An 18,098-nucleotide genomic window follows, 5' to 3' on the forward strand; every position below is an offset into this window, starting at 1 on the left:
AGTGCGGAGCTTCCTGCAGCTGCAGGAGGTTTCTGGGAGTAGGTCTGACCCAGCCCTGGCCGTTCCTTACAAGGGAAGAGGAAGTCATCTCCCTCCCCGGCCGCAGCCCAAGTGAGATTAGCAGCTGAGCCTAGCGCAGGGTAGGAGCCACTGACCGTGGCATCCCCTGCTCTCCCACCCTGCAGTGAATTACTTTTCTGCTGAGTGCCCGAAACGATGCGCCTGTACTGCTGGGGAGGGACGTGTGACCACTCTTGTGATTCCCTTTGCTTCCTCGTCAGAAAGTCATTTTTCTGCAGGGAAGCAAAGGGGGGAGGGATAGCTCAGTGGTTTGAGCATTGGCCTGCTAAACCCAGGGTTGTGAGTTCAATCCTTGAGGAGGCCACTTAGGGATCTGGGGCAAAAATTGGTCCTGCTAGTGAAGGCAGGGGGGTGGACTCAATGACCTTTCAAGGTCCCTTCCAGTTCTAAGAGATTGGTATATCTCCAATTATTACCTATTACTATTACCTTAAATATGCAAGGGACATGAATTCTGCATGCACACAGTGACACAGAATTCCCCCAGGAGTAGTGTGTGGAGCATATGTGGTTCAGGCTCTTCATAAAAACCTAGAGACAAAAGACAGTGAGAAAATAGTAGCAACATAGGGAGGGGTATTCAGAACTAGGTTCTTTCCTCCCATATCATCAAAATTTTGCAGCTGGGAGCCAGGTCAGGATTTACTGGGAGTAAAAAGAATGCAAACGTTGGATTGACATCAGTTGGCGATGGGAGATTCAAGTGGCCCATCCTTTCTATATAGGTTCTTATGTGGCTCTTACCACTGCGGTTTCTCTGTCTGTCTCTGCCAGTAGCAACAGCTCTGAGCTCAGTCCTGCAGTCCTGACATTCCACCTCTCTCTTGTTCAGGTATGGTCAATAGAAAAGAACCCCTCCATAGATCCAGTGGGAAGAAGAGACTCCATAGCTAGGGACCCTATCTCATAAGAAAGGTGACAGGGAGAATCTTATCCCATGGCTCCTGTTTCTTTGGCCCCTAATATCCTGTATGCATCTCCCCCTATCTTCAGTGAGGCCCTAGTTTCTCAGACCAGGCAATCCCTTTTGCCCCACTGTGCAGGGGAGGCACAAAGTCTCTTATGCCCACTCCCCTTCCCCATGGCTGTAAGGGAGAGAGACTCCTCTCATCTTTGGAGGTTCTTCAGAAGCAGCTGACTCTCTTCTCTTCTCTTCATTCTTTGTGGAAGCTGGCAAGTCGGGTCCCTTTCACTATCCACTGGAACTGGGCTTCCCCTGGTGTCATTGCTGCTACTCTGCTCCCGTTTAGGTCTCACCTATCAGCCTTCTCCCACTGGTTGGGGCAGCCCACAACCCTTTCAACTGGCACAGTCCCCCAAAGAGTCTCCTCTGTTAACAGGGGAGGATTGAAACCCTGTCCCAAAGGGTGAAGAGCCAGCTGCCTCTGAAAAACTTAGCAGGGGAATGAGCCTCCTAAAAACATTGGAAGGGAAGTTAGTCTGCAGCCTTGGGCTTCTTTAGGACTCTTCAGTGCTGTTGGTGCTCTGATTGTCAGTGTGTCAAAAACACCCACTTCCATCTGACTTCCTAGAAGATTACACCCCTTCATGTTGGACCCAAACCTGGCCATTGCAACCCACACGTTCATGACCTCCGAGGCTAATGCTGATTGTCTGTAGGAATGAAGCGACTACTGAAAAAGCTCTGTTTGATTTAAAAAAAAATTAGCCAATTTGATTAGCAGCAGGTTGTCATGAGTACATTAGCCTGATACTCCACTCTACACTGCCTGCCTGGTGAATAGAGAGCCCCTTTCAAAGGCTGTGTCCTAATATTCAAAGCCCTCTATGGGATTGGCCCAAATTCTCTGAGAGCATCTTTTCCTTAGCTACAATGACCTCTCATGGTAGCTATGTCCCACTGGAACAATGAAATCATTTACCAATTAGGGGAGGCTGATTCATGCAGATGTCAGAACTTTTGCAGGAACTGGACCTAGACTATGGTACTCATTCCTTCAAGGAATTAGAATGACTGGGGCTACACAGTATTCCAAATGTAATACTAAACTCATTTCTGTGACTTTTCCTCAATAAGTACATAAAACATGAGCAAAAATGCCAATAAACTAATCACGCTAGTTCTCTTATAGGCTAGGAAGGAAGGGAGTGAGAGTGTTTCTATTTTTAAAAACTTGGGAGGCACTCCAATCCTACTTTGATGGGGACTGTATGAGTATGTAAAAGATACATTCATTTATGGGATTTGGGATTGATGTGCAGCTGTGTGTATGGGGAGTGAAGCTAACTGAACAAGAAGGGTAGTGACCTAGAAGGGAGCGTGAGGGTGACAGTAACCAGAACAGCACTTCTGATGTGAGGTTGTGAGGGGCTCGTGGGCAGTATTTTCCCTCTAGACTTAATCGAGATGACAGTGACTGTAACTGCCTCGTAAAGCAATCCAGAATGAGGTCACAACCCCAAGGGAGAGTGGAAGTAAATAACATTAGATAAGTGCAGCATATCCTGTCTTCACATCCATTTTTTTCATATTCAGTCAGGCAGAGGATGATCATGGGGGCTACCTGTGTTCCTTCTTCAGAGTCCCGGCGCTTACTCTGGAGTCTGTCTGCACAATGATAGTTATTACTCATCTCACCTGTGTCTCCTGTGTTTTTTAATTGTCCCCTACTCCTGTACTTGATACGTAAGACAAAGGAAATATGTTATTTACAGCATTTGGAAACACAGTACAAAGGCAGAATCATGCAGTAATTAAACATAGCTCATTAGGTACAAAAATTACACCACAAGAAACAATCCTCAACTATGCTATCTCCCCTGAAGAGAGGTAATGGTGCTGAATTTACATGTCCCACTGTTCCATCTGTTCAGTATCATGGCATGTACTCTTCTGCATGATATAACTGTTAATTGTCCTTGGCAGAAGGAAGGTTCATGCAGGACACAGTTTATTATGCCCTTCAGAAATACAGTTGTGAACAGAGATGAAAAATAAGAAACATTTTGTATAGAAAATTCTGGCAAAATCTGTGGAATTTCTTCAATTGACAATTAAATAGAATGACCACTTAAATGTCAATATTTTCTCAATATCCCATTAAGATAAGCAGTAGAAATTCCAGATTCTTCTTCAAGTAGTGTCCCTGTGGGTGCTCCATTGTAGGTGTGCGTGCGTTCCTGCGCCTTTGATTGGAGATCTTTGGCCTGGACATGCTTTCTGTGTCTTTCGTGCTCTGCCTCACGGCTAATGCTGCACAGGTGAACTACCTTCTCAACTGCCCCAGCTAGAGACAGAGCAATTAGCAGTCCATTCGCTTATACTTTAGATCTTTAGAATTGTTTATCTCTTAGATACTCTTAGTGTTTTCGTCAGTTTTTTCTCTTAGGCCTTGGCTACACTTGCAAATTTGCAGCGCTGCAGCAGGGTGTGAAAACACACCCTCTCCAGCGCTGCAAATTGCGGCGCTGCAAAGCGCCAGTGTGGTCAAAGCCCCAGCGCTGGGAGCGCGGCTCCCAGCACTGTACGTTATTCCCCACAGGGAGGTGGAGTACGGACAGCGCTGGGAGAGCTCTCTCCCAGCGCTGGCGCTTTGACTACACTTAGCGCTTCAAAGCGCTGCCACGGCAGCGCTTTGAAGTGCAAGTGTAGCCATAGCTTTAGTGTTATAGGGTTTCCATTAGTTTCTTTCCTGTTTTAAAGAAAAATAAATGTTTTTATTTTATCTCTGTCCTCCCTCAGGGATTGCCCCCAGTAGGGGGCATTCCCTGCTCTCCTGGGTTTAAGAGGTGCCTCTCCTTCAGGGATGCTATTCTGGTTACAGACAGACATTCCCATTGCGTGTAGTGCCTCGGAGAGGCCCACATTCCATAAAAGTGTACTTTTTTGCCAGCAGCTAAAAGCTGGATCCTGAAAAATCCAGGAATTAAAGTTAAAGCTATTCCTTATGGAGGGAGCTCTTCAACCTGTGACTGACCCTGGCCCCGAATCTCCTTGACAGCACGAACCATCACCAGAGCATTTTACTTCCAAAGAGGGTGAGCTGAGAAAGAAGTCTTCGGATTCCCCTAGCAAGAGCTCCCAAAAGAGAGCTGTAAGGCCTCATACTGAATCCCAAACCAGCCAGATGAGATCCCCAGCATGTTCAGTTACTTTGGCACTGATGGCTAAAAGCATGATATGCACAACTCTCATGGGTCTGCCGATGCACACACAGCTAGTAAGCTATGGGCACAGGCTCCAAAACAGTGGCACCACCTGTCTGAGACAAGAGTTTACACTGTACTGTGTCTACAAAGACGTCATCATTGCAGAAACTCTCTGTACCAACAGCTTCAAAACAACCCTCATCGGACTGCCTGTCTTGAGCAAGAGTGCTGGTTTCTTCGGTACCGACGAGTCAACCCCGACAAGCCCTGACAGTACTGATTACAGCACTGCAGGAGTTTTGGTTTTCCAGGGACCTCATGGTATCTGAGACCCTAGATCAGGGGTTCGGTACTGAGTGCATCTCAAAGCCCAGAATCACCACTGGCACTGAGGCGTTCAGCTCCACTAATATCCAGCAGAGTCTCAGATAGTGACCAGGAGGATATCCTCTCTCGGCACTTGCCATGGTCCCTCTCTCTACCAACCAGGGCCTTCTCAGCTACACCCTCACTCTGGGTTTCAGCCCCCATGATATGACCAACAGTGGGTTCTGCCACCCATGCCCTTTCTACCATCCCAGTGGCAATACTAGGATCCATGGGCAGCCTACAGGCACCATGCTTTCCAGGCATTTAGTGTCACCCACCGGGAGTCTGAGATGCTCTCCTCCAACCTCTGTCTCCAGAACCTCATAAGGAAACTGAGGAGCAGGAAACCAGGCTAGCAGAGTATGCCACACCGCAAACCAATATCTCCTCTTCTTTCCCAGATGAGGAAGCAATGCCCCCTCCACTGTCCATACCAGACGATTTCAAACTCTTTCAGGACCTTACGAAGAGGTTGCGGGAGACACTGCAGGTCCCTCTCGAGGAGGTGAAGGACACCAACCGTAAGTTGTTGGACAAACTGCATATGCCCTACTCCTCAAAGATCACCCTCCCAATTAATGAAGCGCATTTGGATCTGGCTAAAGTCATATGGCAAACACCAGCCTCAGTCACACCAACATGCAAACTGGCCAACAAATATACTATGTCCCTTCCAAGGATACTGAATTCCTTTTTTCACACCCTCCACCTAATTCCATCACTGTGGATGTGATGAATTCTCATGGCTGCCAACATCACATGAAATCCACCCCCTTATGATAGAGACTGGAAAAGACTTGACTTATTTGGAAGGAAGGTGTACTCCTTGGTGACCTTGCAATTTAGAATTGCATACTACCAGGCCTTAATGGCACATTATGACCACATCAATTACGCCAAAAGACCACAATGAGAACAGTTTAGGCCGTCATACATGGGAGCAGTTAGTGGTCAGAACAGCACTTCAGACTGTACTAGATGCCACGGATACAGTGGCCCCCTTGGTATCAACAGTGGTAATGATGTCATGGTCATTGTGGTTACACCTTTCAGGGCTGCCAAAAGAGGTACAGATGATGGCCGGGGACCTCCCTTTCAAAGGCTCCAAATTATTTGTAGATAAGACTGATGCATCACTCCATGGTCTCAAGGACTCCAGGGCCACACTTCAGTCATTGGGGATCTATACACCAGCTCAGAAAAAGAAGTTTAGTCTTCAGTCCTCCCACAAATCATGTCCGCCTCAGTACCTATCACAGCACTGCTATGAGCCACAGCCACAGGGGGTTGGACTAGATGACCTCCTGAGGTCCCTTCCAACCCTGAGATTCTATGATTCTATGATTCTAAGTCAGAATTTCAGAGGTGAAAACCATCAGTCCCTCAACCTCCCAACCGTCCACCTCGAAACTCCAGTTTTGATGCCTTGGTTGAGGCCCTGAGAGACCACTCCCTACAACATCAGCTGCAACTCACAAACCATTTGCATCCCTTTGGATACCGCCTTTCTCTGTTCCTCCAAAATTGGGTCTTGGAGATGATCTCCAATGGATATTCTATCCACTTCACCTCCCTCCCTCCTCAGGGACCCTTCTTATGAGAGACTGTTAAAACAGGAAATAGATCACCTGCTATGCCTGGGAGCCATAGAACCTATTCTGGCTCATGTCAGAGGCAAAAGCGTTTATTCTCGATATTTCCTGATTTCCCCCTCCCCCCACCCCAAAAAAGAGAGGGAAAAAAAAAAGGAGGTTGGAGACTCATACTGGACCTCAGAGCACTGAACAAAAACATGCGGGCACAAAAATTGAAGATAGTCACAATAGCAGCGATTATTCCATCTCTGGAACAGGAAGATTAGTTCTTTGACCTCCAGTCAGAAATGCTTGTGCTCCCTTTTTCCACTGATGAGAAATGCACTCACGAAAATCATGACAAACAACATAGCGTGCATGTACTACATAAATCATCAAGGGGGTGCCAGATCATCTTCCCTGTGCGTAGAAGTGCTAAAGCTATGGAATTGGCGCATTTGGCACAATGTTTTAATATCTGCCGCCTACCTCCTGGGAGTGCAAAATACAACAGCAGTGTCAGTTGCAAGTTGTCACATGACTGCAAGCGGGAAATGTACCCAACTGTACTCTGCAGCATAGTCTAACAATGGGGGACCCCAACAGTAGACTTATTCGCTACTTACTTGAACAGGAAATGCCCACGCTATTGCTCCAGAGATGACCTCGGAAAGCACTCATTAGGGGACACTCTCCTTCTCCTAGCAGAAAAAGGCCTCCTATACACCTTCCCCCATTTCCTCTGCTCCTGAAGGTCCTGATAAAAATAAAAAAGAGAAAAAGCAAATGTTATACTGGTTGGTCACATCTGGCTAAGACAGACGTGGTACCCATACCTGTGACAGCTTGCGACATGTCCACCAATCCCTCTTCAACCCACCCATTATCTCCTCTCACAGAACGAAGGGCAAACTCTCCATCCCGACCTACGGATATTCCATCTTAAGGCTTGGCTCCTTCATGGTTCCAGCACACAGAGAGAGTTGCTGCTCTAAAGAGGTGTAGGAAGTGTTACTACACAGCAGAAAATGGTCTACCCAATGCACTGACCTGCAAAAGTGGACAAGGTTTCAGGTTTGGTGTAATTCCAAACAAATCACCCCAGTATTTTCCATACTCCCTGTAGTGTTGAACTACATGCTAGTTCTCAAGAGGACAGGACTATCTCTCAGTATGTTCAAAGTACACCTGGCAGCCATGACAGCTTTCCATCAAGTGATAGAGGGATACTTGGTTTTTGCCCACCCAAAAACTACAAAGAGATTCCTCAAGGGCATGGTGAACCTCTTTCACCAACCCAGACACCCCACTCTAACGTGGGACCTAAATCTAGTTTTAAAGAGCCTAATTAGACACCTCTTTGAACTTGGTCATTTACATACCTGTCAATGAAGACAGCATTCTTAGTGACCATTACCTCAGCAAGGAGAATAGGGAGACAGAGGCACTAATGGTACCCCCTAACCCCACCCCCTTCACAGCATTCTTTAAAGACAAGGTCACTCATAGGCCACATTCAAAGTTCATTCCCAAAGTGGCCAGCTCATTCACCTCCCCACCTTTTACCCAAAGCCTCAACGTGACAACAGGGAGGCTATACTATATACACTAGACATTAGGAGGGCCTTGGCCTTTTATTTGGATATGACAAAGGCCTTTAGGAAATCTCCTAAGCTCTTCCTGTGCATTGTGGAAATGTCAAAAAACACAAGGATACCAGCCCAGAGACTCTCCAAATGGGTCTCAAACTGTTACATTGTGAGCATGATAGCAACAATTATTACCTCCATCTGGAATCTATACACATTCCATGAGATTCGTTTTCACCTCTATTGCTTTCCTCAAGAATGTTCGTATCTCGGAAATCCTGCAGACGGCAGAGACTTGGCTGTCTGCTTATATATTTTCAGAACACTATGCGATCACTGGAGACTCTGCTTCTGATGCTATCTTCGGCTCCACAGTATCATCCATAAGAGACTTGACTCAAAAGCCTCATCCTCCATTGAGGATACTGCTCGAGAGTCACCTACAGTGGAGCACCCATAGGGACACTACTCGAAGAAGAAGAGGAAGTTACTCACCTTGTGCAATAACGATGGTTCTTCGAGATGTGTATCCCTATGGGTGCTCCACCCACCCTCCTCCCCTCTGCTTTGGAGTTCTCAATAAGGGCTGTATGGTAGAGAAGGTGGTTTGCCCAGGAGGGTGGTTTTCCCATGCAGCGCTAATTAGCCTCAAGGCAGAGCACGAGGGAGGGAGAGCATATGTGCAGGCCAAACAGACACTGTTACCAAAGATGCCCAATCAAAGGTGCAGGGACGCATGCACACCTAGTGTGGAGCACCCATAGGGGGACAGATTTCGAAGACCCATCATTACTGCACAAGGTGAGTAACTTCATCTTTTTTTGGTGGGATGCTATAGATCACTCTACAGCCAGGTAGAGTGAAAAAAGACAGTAATCCAGTGTACAGTGTTGTGTTTATCTTTGCAACCCAGAGTCCTAAAAATGTTGTCTTTTAAACACTATAGTATCTTAGATACTTGAAAATACAGCAAAATTTGTAATAAGATTGTATATTCTTGGGATGCAGATCTTTTTTTGTTCCTGTGGATTTTTGTTGGACTGAGTAATGAGGAAAAGCCCTCTGAGTTACAAACATATATTTGGTACTAAGTTTGGTAATGGCCACAAATATACAAATATTAAATTACACCATTTTCAAATTGACTTTGCTTTGGTTATGTTGTTATGCTTTCAGAAACAAAGTTTTTATTTGTGTAGTTAAATGTTTCCATATCAGAGGTGGTCGTGGTGTGTTTGGTTTTGGGTAAATAATTGTTGAATTCACACAGCTAAATACAAAATCTGTGTTTAATTTGTTGGGGATTCCTTCAACAGAGGACACCATGAATGTAGTCATACCGCAAACTGGTTGTCAATCAAAGCCAGGCGCTCATCTGTTTTCAGCAGACAGCATAGGAATTGCAAATGAATGGAGCAGCAGTCTTAACTCCACAAACAGCATTACAGATAACAATCGGCAATCTGGAAATGTAAGTGTAAATACTTCTGAAAAAGTTTCTACTAATGATCACTGTGCCAATATATAATTGTTTGTTTTATTTATCAAACATCTCTTTTTATTATATGTATATTACAACAGAAAAGAAGCACCTTACTTAGACATTAAAAAGTCAATAAAAATTAGCCCTCACATGTGGCAATAAAGGTTTTAAACTGGTGCTGAATATCTAGTGCAATGTCTGGCCTCTACCTGAGTACCCAATTTAATTTTGTATTACCTCTGTTTTTTCTCCCTCTTTCTTTCTTTGTTGATGCAGTCAGGTGACTGTAGGTACTCAGGTACTACAGTGAGAAGTGTCATATAAATACCTAAATCGAATTCCTTTAATCAGGGAACCCCAGCATTTGTTATGTAAACACACGACACCATAACTTACTTAAGGTTGGTTTCTCTTTAGGAAAGATTTCATTAAAGGAAGATCTTGGCTGGCTACAGCTCTCCTTTTTATTGTTTTCTGTTAACAGGAAAATCAGATAAGAATTTGAATATACAACTATGCACTCGACATTTTACTTTAAAGCTATCTTCAGGCTGTTCCTGGAGCCGTTGTATATTTGGTAGTTAAGAGGCTCTCCAGTACCAGAGTAAAGAGTATGATGTAAATTATCCTATTCTGTCAAACTGAGTTGAGGGGAAAAGGAGATGGAATTGATTATAGAGTCTTTATTCTCTACCATTTAGCCATACTTGGAAATGGATCTTGTTGGTAGGCAACAGTTATTTTGAGGTAGTTCTTGTGGTTAGATGTCCAGCTTCATGTGTGTGTTCTCCGTGTGCTGTCCCAGCTCTGCACAGACAGCTGGTGCAGCAGACCTCGAGCGAACCATCCAGTGACTACAAGATCCGTTAAGGTATGAAGGCACCCAGCTAGGTTTATTGTTGACGAAGCAAGGTACTAGTGTTCCACAGACTCTACCAGACCACTAATACATGTATACCCGTAACAATGGACACAGCTCAGTCAGTGGCGGGACTTTCCATTTCCCTTTCGGCTGGCCAAAGACACTCCCTCTGAGATACATCTTTATGCACCAATACAAACAAGTTACGTATTTCCCCTGACGTATGAGGATGCCACTCTCTGACCTGTTTGGGTGCCACCCATTGCCTTGTACCTGTAGGTTCAATCATAACATCTCTATCCATCATGCTGTCATCCTGACCTTATCTTTAGGATGGGTCAGTGTGTTCCTGTTATCTTTGGGGAATGTGCTGGTATTGAGGTGTTCTGGCACCACCCTTCTGGAATGTGCTTGCGTGAGTGCTTGTGCCCATCATCTCTCAGGAATATGTGTTTTTGCAATATCAGCCCTGTGTTTGCCAAATTCTGTAAGCAGGGCCTGCTTGTTGCTCACAACCTGATTTTGCTTCATATCAGCAAAGTTTTGACCACTACTTTAGTTCAGGCATCTGATACAAAGGCTTATGTCTCAGGTTCTCTTCCTACTACAATTGAAGATCAGGACCCCTGGTCTAGCCCTTCCTACCTCTTTATTGACTTGATTTTTCTTGTTTCGTGAGCAACAAAGACCCTTCTGTAGCTCATGAGTATATGTGTATTTATTGGTAGAACTTTCACTAACAGGTTTCCAACACTTGTAGCTTTTTGTTTATAAGATTAAAGCAGAAACCAAATATAGGTTACATGTTTTAAAATAATTTTAAAAGGGAATGGTTAATAAATGTGTTTTAAAACCCTGAGGTCTTTTATTGCTGCAGGTTCTGCAGCTTCATACTGTTGCCCTTTAGGTCAACCATAAAGATATATCTGTGTAGCTGTCTACACTGTGCCTTAGCTCTCCAGTATGAAATCTGCTGCTACAGCTACCTCCAAAAAAGCTCTTCAGGGGACTGTCAGGGGCATACCTGTTCCACAGTAGGAACTCACTCCTTTTTCTGCACAGGGACTTGAGTTCCATTGGCTCAATTCAGTTTGCTCCCGAGGCTTTCAGCAGTGACCTATAAGAGGCACCTCCTCTCTCAGAAGCTCTTCAATCTGCTCCACTTCCAGGTGACTGCATAAGAGTACCAGGGAGAGTCTAATGGCTATCTTGTCCACAGGAACTCTCCTTCTGCTGCTCAAGGACCAAGTTTCATCAGTTCTCTCCACCCTCCCATGTGCTTATACTCAAGCATTTGCTGCAGTTAATCTAGTTTAATTATTAGTTGCCACAGTTTCTTACCTTTGCCATTGCCTTAATTACTTAAATGCTGTGGTCTCCTCCATGCTTCCAGGATTCACCTTTTGAGACTTAAACTCCTGCCTTCTCATCTGCTCTTCCCCTCACCCTGGTCTCTTCTTTTCCTTTTCCCACTTCTTCTTGAGCTCTGTTGTGTTTTTTCTTCTACCCTTCTCTCTTCCACTATCTCAATCTAATCCCAGTCTATTATAATTCAGATATTTATTGGGCAACTCCTCCCTCCCTGCTTCTCCCTATCCCAACTACACCTTTTCCTTCTTGCCTCTGGCAGTATCTCTCTCAACTGCAGCCTGCTGTCATCCATGGCCTCTTTGTAGTCATCTCGATTAGCCACTGATGCCTCTTCTTGCGGGCTCCAACTTTACTGCTGTTCCCTCTTATCATTGCTCCCTTCTTTTCTGCTATCACTAAAATTCTTGTGGTTGTTTTTTTTTTAGAAATGAAACCTCAGTCCTTCCTTCTGCTGCTGCCTTTACACCCCACTGAATTCTCTCTTTCTCTCCCCCAGTGCAACCTTCAGAGCATTCTCTCCTCTCTTTCTTTCACCCTGCAAAAAGGCATCAGCAGCAAAGGCATCCTGCCTTCAGATGTTTGTCACTTCAAACTGTTTCAAGAGAGGAAGAATGGTCCAATAATTAGGACACTTGCTTTGGACGTGGGAGGCCTGAGTTCATTTCCCTACTCTGTCCCACACATCTTGTGTCGCCTTGGGCGAGTCACTTGGCCTCTCTGTGCCTCAGTTCCACATCTGTAAATGAGGGTAAAAGTATTTCCTACTTGTATAGATGTGTTGTGAGGATAAATGCATTAAAAATCGTGAAGTGGGCATACTATAGTGATGGAGGAGGCCATATAATTACTTTACATAGATTCCTCTCTCACTTACCCACAGTACATTCTTATTCATGCATCTGAGTCTTTGCTCCCCTTTTTGTCCATTTGGCTATCATCTGTTATTCCATGGCCTTATCCTTCCTCCCTATTTCAGTGGGTGACTCTCTTCCTTTCTCTCATTTCATTCCCACCCCTTTTTCTGGGGAGTTTAGCTTCCCCATTAATGTCCCCCTCTGATTATTCTAACTCTAACTTATTATTGTAGCCACCTCAAGGTCTTCCCTTAAACGCATATTGGGTCCTTTACCTCCATTTTCTGCCTTCAGCTTTGAACCAGCTTATTTTACCCACCTTTGTCACTTTCTTAACTTAATCTTCATCAAGCACTGCTTTCCCCCCAGCCTCTTAATTTCTGCATACCCTCTCTCTAACCACTCTCTTTCATTTTAACTTCATTAATTGCTCTCCTCTGGCTGCATCACTCAAATCTTACATAACCTCTAGTCCATGAACAACTCAAAATCCCTTTCAGCTTTCAACCTGATCCTTCATTTCATCGTTTTTTGTCATTTCTTTCCTTGGTGCCATCCTCTTCTCTACACTCAACCCTTTTTCTTCACTGTCACATCATTGTGTTGTTCCACCATCCCCATATTTGACTGTCTTGTCACATCCATTTCTTCCTGCTTCTGTGCTGTTAAGGGTATGACTACATGGGGATAAACAACCTGCAGCTGGCCAGGGTCACCTTACTTAGGGTACGTCTATACTACCCGCCGGATCGGTGGGTAGTGTTCGATGTATCGGGGATCGACTTATTGCGTCTCGTCTGGATGTGATAAATCGATCCGCTAATCAACGCCCATACACCACCTTGGCAGGAGGAGTAAGTGCAGTCGACGGGGGCGCTGTGGCAGTCGACTTGCCACCGTGAGGACAGCCAGGTAAGTCGAACTAAGATACTTCGACTCGCGTACCTGAAGTTGCGTATCTTAGTTCGAACCTCCCCGCTAGTGTAGCCCAGGCCTTGGGCTTGGGCTCTGGGGCTGAAAAATCACTGTGGAGACACTCGGGCTGGAGTCTAAGCCCTGGGACCCTTCACTCTCTCATAGTCCCAGAGCTTGGGCTCCAGTCTGAGCCCAAATGTCTACACAACAATTTTTTTCAGCTCCAAGGTCTGATCCCTGTGAGCCCGAGTCAGCTGACCTGGGCCAGCCACAGGTTTCTTATCCCCTTGTAAACATACCCTAAGTGCCTTAAAAGAAAGTCTAGGGCTTTTGCAGATGCTTTCAACTACAAATTCATTCTTTTTTCCACCAATTCTGTCTACATATTTGACACTTATGCCTATGACTCCTGCTGCCTATTCGCTACCCTGGACTCTCTCCTCAAGCCTCTTCTGCAGCTACCCCCTCCTCTTTCAACCTAGATCTTGCTGTGGGGGTTTTCCCGAAGCAGAACATTGATATACCAGAGGCAGTGTTCCTCTTCTCCCCTTTCTTTCCAACCTTCACCTTCTCTTCCTTCACCCTTTCACTAATACAGAGACGTCCTTCCTAACCTCCTCTTCCATCCCATTTTTATGGTCCATTAATTTCCTGGTCTTCACCTCCAAGCTCCTGGAGTGTAGTGTCTACTTCAGTTACCTCTAACTCTCTCTGTTCCTTCACTGTCTTGCTTGGTGGCTCATCCTCTTTCAACCTCCTTTTCCAGTCTGTTCTTCAGGCCTCTATTCTTGGTCCCTGCCTCTACACTGTTCCTCCTGACTCCACCCCCAGTGACCTCATCAACTCATGGTTTTAATTACTATGTCTGTGCAGATGACTTCAAAATCACTCTGATCTCCTCCACCCTCAGTTTATTTATGCATCCCTAACTGTCTCATCAATTCTGGATGTCCTGCCCCAAACTCAAATTGACTGTGGCACAAATGGAGTGTTTCTCTCAAACACTTGTTTTTTCCTCCCTTCTCTGTCACTGTTCATAATTTCATCATCCTCCCAGTTACCCAGATTTGTAACTTTAGTGTCATTATTCAACTTTTCTCTCTCCTACTCCCCAAACATTCAGTCTTAAATCCTACAGATTCTTCATCTGCATCTCAAACATAATCCTTACACTATGTTCTATACATATTGCTAAAATGTCGATTCATGCCCTAGTCATCTGTTGCCTTGATTATTGTGGCCCCTTGGGGTCTTCCCTTACTCTCATATTTGGTCCCACATATCCTTCCATCAAGGTACCATTAAAAGCATCTTTCTTGTCCAAAGCTCTGACTACCTCTTTCTCTTATTAACACATACCCAAATACCTAACTTGCACTGGCTCTAAATCCTCTGTCTCAAGGCTTTGCATGTCTCTTCTATCTCCCAACTTCCCTGTTCATGCCTTACATTCTGCCAACTTTGCACAGCATGACATATCCTTGGTGGTCTCTTCCTATATGTGATTCTGTGCCTTTTCTTACACTGCCTCAAGACTTAAAATAACCTCACTGACTCAGTGCGTCATGCAGCCATACTCGACACCTTCAAATGCCTTCTCAAGATTGACTGCTTTTGGTTATTTTTGCAACCATGGAGTTAATCTGGTTGGGTAGAAAGTATATTGGAAATTAGGAATATATGAAAAACAGTGGTCCCAGGAAAAATCTCTGACCTGTAAGAAACTGTGACTTACTTTTTTATTTATAAGAGGGGAGGAAAGATGACACCAGTATACACAGAGGCTGTGAGATATATATATATATGTGTGTATACACACCAGAAAGAGCAATGCATTTGCATCATGTAGGTATAAATAACCATGTACAAGGATGAGAGAGAAGCAACATACTTCTCTTTTTACATCAAGTGTCCTAAATCTGAATCTTGCTTGTGGAGCATGTTTTAGGCCAGGGGTCGGCAACCTTTCAGAAGTGGTGTGCCGAGTCTTCATTTATTCACTCTAATTTAAGGTTTCGCGTGCCAGTAATACATTTTAATGTTTTTAGAAGGTCTCTTTCTATAAGTCTATAATATATAACTAAACTATTATTGTATGTAAAGTAAATAAGGTTTTAAAAAATGTTTAAGAAGCTTCATTTAAAATTAAATTAAAATGCAGAGGCCCCGGACAGGTGGCCAGGACCAGGGCAGTGAGAGTGCCACTGAAAATCAGCTCGTGTGCCGCCTTCGGCACGTGTGCCATAGGTTGCCTACCCGTTTTAGGCTCTTCTTAATTCTTTAATGCCAAAGTAACATTTTCCCATTCCAGTGTTCACTGTTGGTAATGAGGCCTCAGGTGAAAGTGAACTTCCAACTACAGTTCTTAAGGCACAAATAGTTTTTCAAGTTAATAAAAATTAAATTTTACAGTTCTGTACCCTCAGCTCTTTCCTCCCTCCCCCCAAAAAGAAAAAAAGTGTACAATGTAAAAAAAAAATCCCACTGAAGTCTGAGGAATTTAAAACACATAAGTCAGAAAATTCAAGAAGTTCAAGACTTTCATAGTATTTATAATTCTGAATTATTTGAAAGTTGAACATGGGGGATGGGTGCCAGGAGTAGCCCCTGTTTTTTTTAATCCAGGCACTGTTTCCCTCTCTGGCCATGGGCAAGTAATTCAGTCTGGTTGCCTTTGTTTCCCTATGTATAAAATTTGAGTAATACTGACCTACCATGCAGGGTTTTTTGAGGATTAATTAGCATTTGTAAAGTACTTGGAAGAAGAAAAGGGCCATGGAGCATGTTTTCTGAATTAGTGATGAATACAACAATAAGGCGCTGAACAAATAACTAAACATTTTGTTACAACATAAGGGGCATATTCTCCCCTTTTTTCCTTTGTGCAAGCATTTTACTGACATCCATGGGTGTTCCACTCTGCACTCTGGGGAGTATAATCATGACTGTACTCTGGCCAACAGACTAAAATTAAACAAAATTCAGCCCTCTCCTCTGAGTTTGATGCCACTGGCCTAACGAGTAATCAAAAATACTGTATTTGTGCAATGTGGATGAGTTAAGGTTGCTATGAGAACTACTGCTACTTAAATTTTTTTACCCTGATGTTTAAATTTTCACCCCTGTTGTATTTGAGTGGTTTTTTTCATTTCACTTCCTAAATTTTTTTTTTTATAAAGAAAAATATAAGAGAGCAGAAAAACAAAAGAATCACACTGGTGCATGCTTCTTTGGGAGACATTCACCTGTCCTAGGGCACAGCCTGGGAACCCACTCCTCAGCCATGTCTTGAAAAATTTCCCGTATGCTTTGGCACTGCACTTCAGAATGCTGTCCTGCTACCACACCAGGGAAGATTTTAAGAATTGTTGGGGTTACAGATGAACATGTAGAAAAAAGGCAGCAGGTCTTGGTGGTTTTTGTCCTGAACTTTTCCCTTTACATTTAATATGGCAGGAACACAGTACCCCTATAGGTTCTGTCATCCTTCCAATCCCCATCCCAGATGCAACTGTCTGGAGGCTGGATTTCACTGTGGATTGTGAACCCCAGAGCAAGGGAAACTTCACTGAGCGAGCAGTTTTCAAATATGAATAACTTTGGGCAGTCTTAGCTCAAGTTTATGCAGCCTTAAAGGTGATGTGCCCCCAAACAACCATGTAAATCAGCTGTCTTGTGGAAGACTGAACCTGAGAATGGTGGAGGTGTTCAGATCTGGTTTTTAGCTCTCATTTGGAGCTCTTGGTCATGGAGAGCATTGTCTTTGGTCTTTCCTGTCCAATATGTCTTTCCAGTTGTGATTCAGTTGTGGAAGAACACTCTTGACTTCTCACTAGGGCAATGACATTGGCAAGTAATGTCTAAGTTCTGGGAGCCATATGTAGTAGTCAGAAACTCTGCTCTACCTGATTTTTGTATAGTACTGGGGAACTGTTGGCCAGTTGTCAGTGTGATGCTGTATGGCCAGTTTAAAACTTAAAACGTTGAAATTTAGCAAAGAACTGCTGCTCTAAGAACAAGCCTCAGGCCAAGTTTGAACTTTAAAAAATTAGCTGCTTTAGTTATTTTAACTCAAGTAATATATCAACATAATGAGGGGCAGGATTGTATTTTTATTCTGGCTCAGATAACTCAAAACCAGATTGACTTTCATACAGTTTTCCACCTTTTGAGCATGAAAAGTTTTAGCCCCTAAAGGAAACTTCCTCAGAAAGTGATGATTGAACTTAGGGTTAGAACAGATTTTGTTTTGCAACTATCTTTTATTATTAGGTATTTATGAAAATTAAAGGTTGCATTTTTTAAATTTATATTTGTTTGCAGTAGTGCCCACTACATGCAAAAGGCTCTTTCCAACCACTTAAGAGGGTCCTTGGTCTGAGGAGCTCATAATCTAAGGATAAACAAATAGATAAAATTAAGAGGAATAACGTAATTAATATACAAGTCAGCTTGATTCACTATAGATGGTACACAGAGTCTTTAATACAAAGCAGCAATAATTATTGGTAAATTTTAGGCAATATAATTTAGTGACTAAGAAAATAAAAAATAGTTAAAGCATAAACAGGTTTAATAATTCAGCAAAATCAGTTTTTACTGAAATATTCCCAACTTTTGTGGCATTTAAAAAATAGATATTAAAACCCAGGTAGATATCAGCACTGTTTGAAAAATCACATTTTTGTCTCTCTTCTCCCTTAATTTAAGCAAGATATAAAGAAGTCATGATGAATGTACAAAATAAAAATACAAAATTACAAAATAAAAGTCCATGAATCCAAAGTTTCTTGAGGTTGAAGATTAATTCTGGAAAACAGTGCCAAGTGCTTGACTCTGCTTGAAAGCCAACCATTTCAGCATTACCAGAAAATGTGATTGGCCTTTTCT

General features: G+C 43.7%; 1 protein-coding gene across 1 annotated transcript in view; it reads left to right on the forward strand.

Moving 5' to 3' along the window:
• Window positions 1–18,098, forward strand: part of UNKL (unk like zinc finger) — a 147,927-nt gene that overhangs the window by 43,606 nt on the left and 86,223 nt on the right. Inside the window, exons 8-9 of the mRNA XM_044980315.1 lie at window positions 4,962–5,081; window positions 9,040–9,194. Of these exons, the coding sequence (XP_044836250.1) occupies window positions 4,962–5,081; window positions 9,040–9,194 (275 nt within the window). The remainder of the gene's footprint in view (window positions 1–4,961; window positions 5,082–9,039; window positions 9,195–18,098) is intronic.

This window comes from Mauremys mutica, chromosome 11 (genome assembly GCF_020497125.1).
Source record: "Mauremys mutica isolate MM-2020 ecotype Southern chromosome 11, ASM2049712v1, whole genome shotgun sequence".
Taxonomy (NCBI): Eukaryota; Metazoa; Chordata; order Testudines; family Geoemydidae; genus Mauremys; species Mauremys mutica.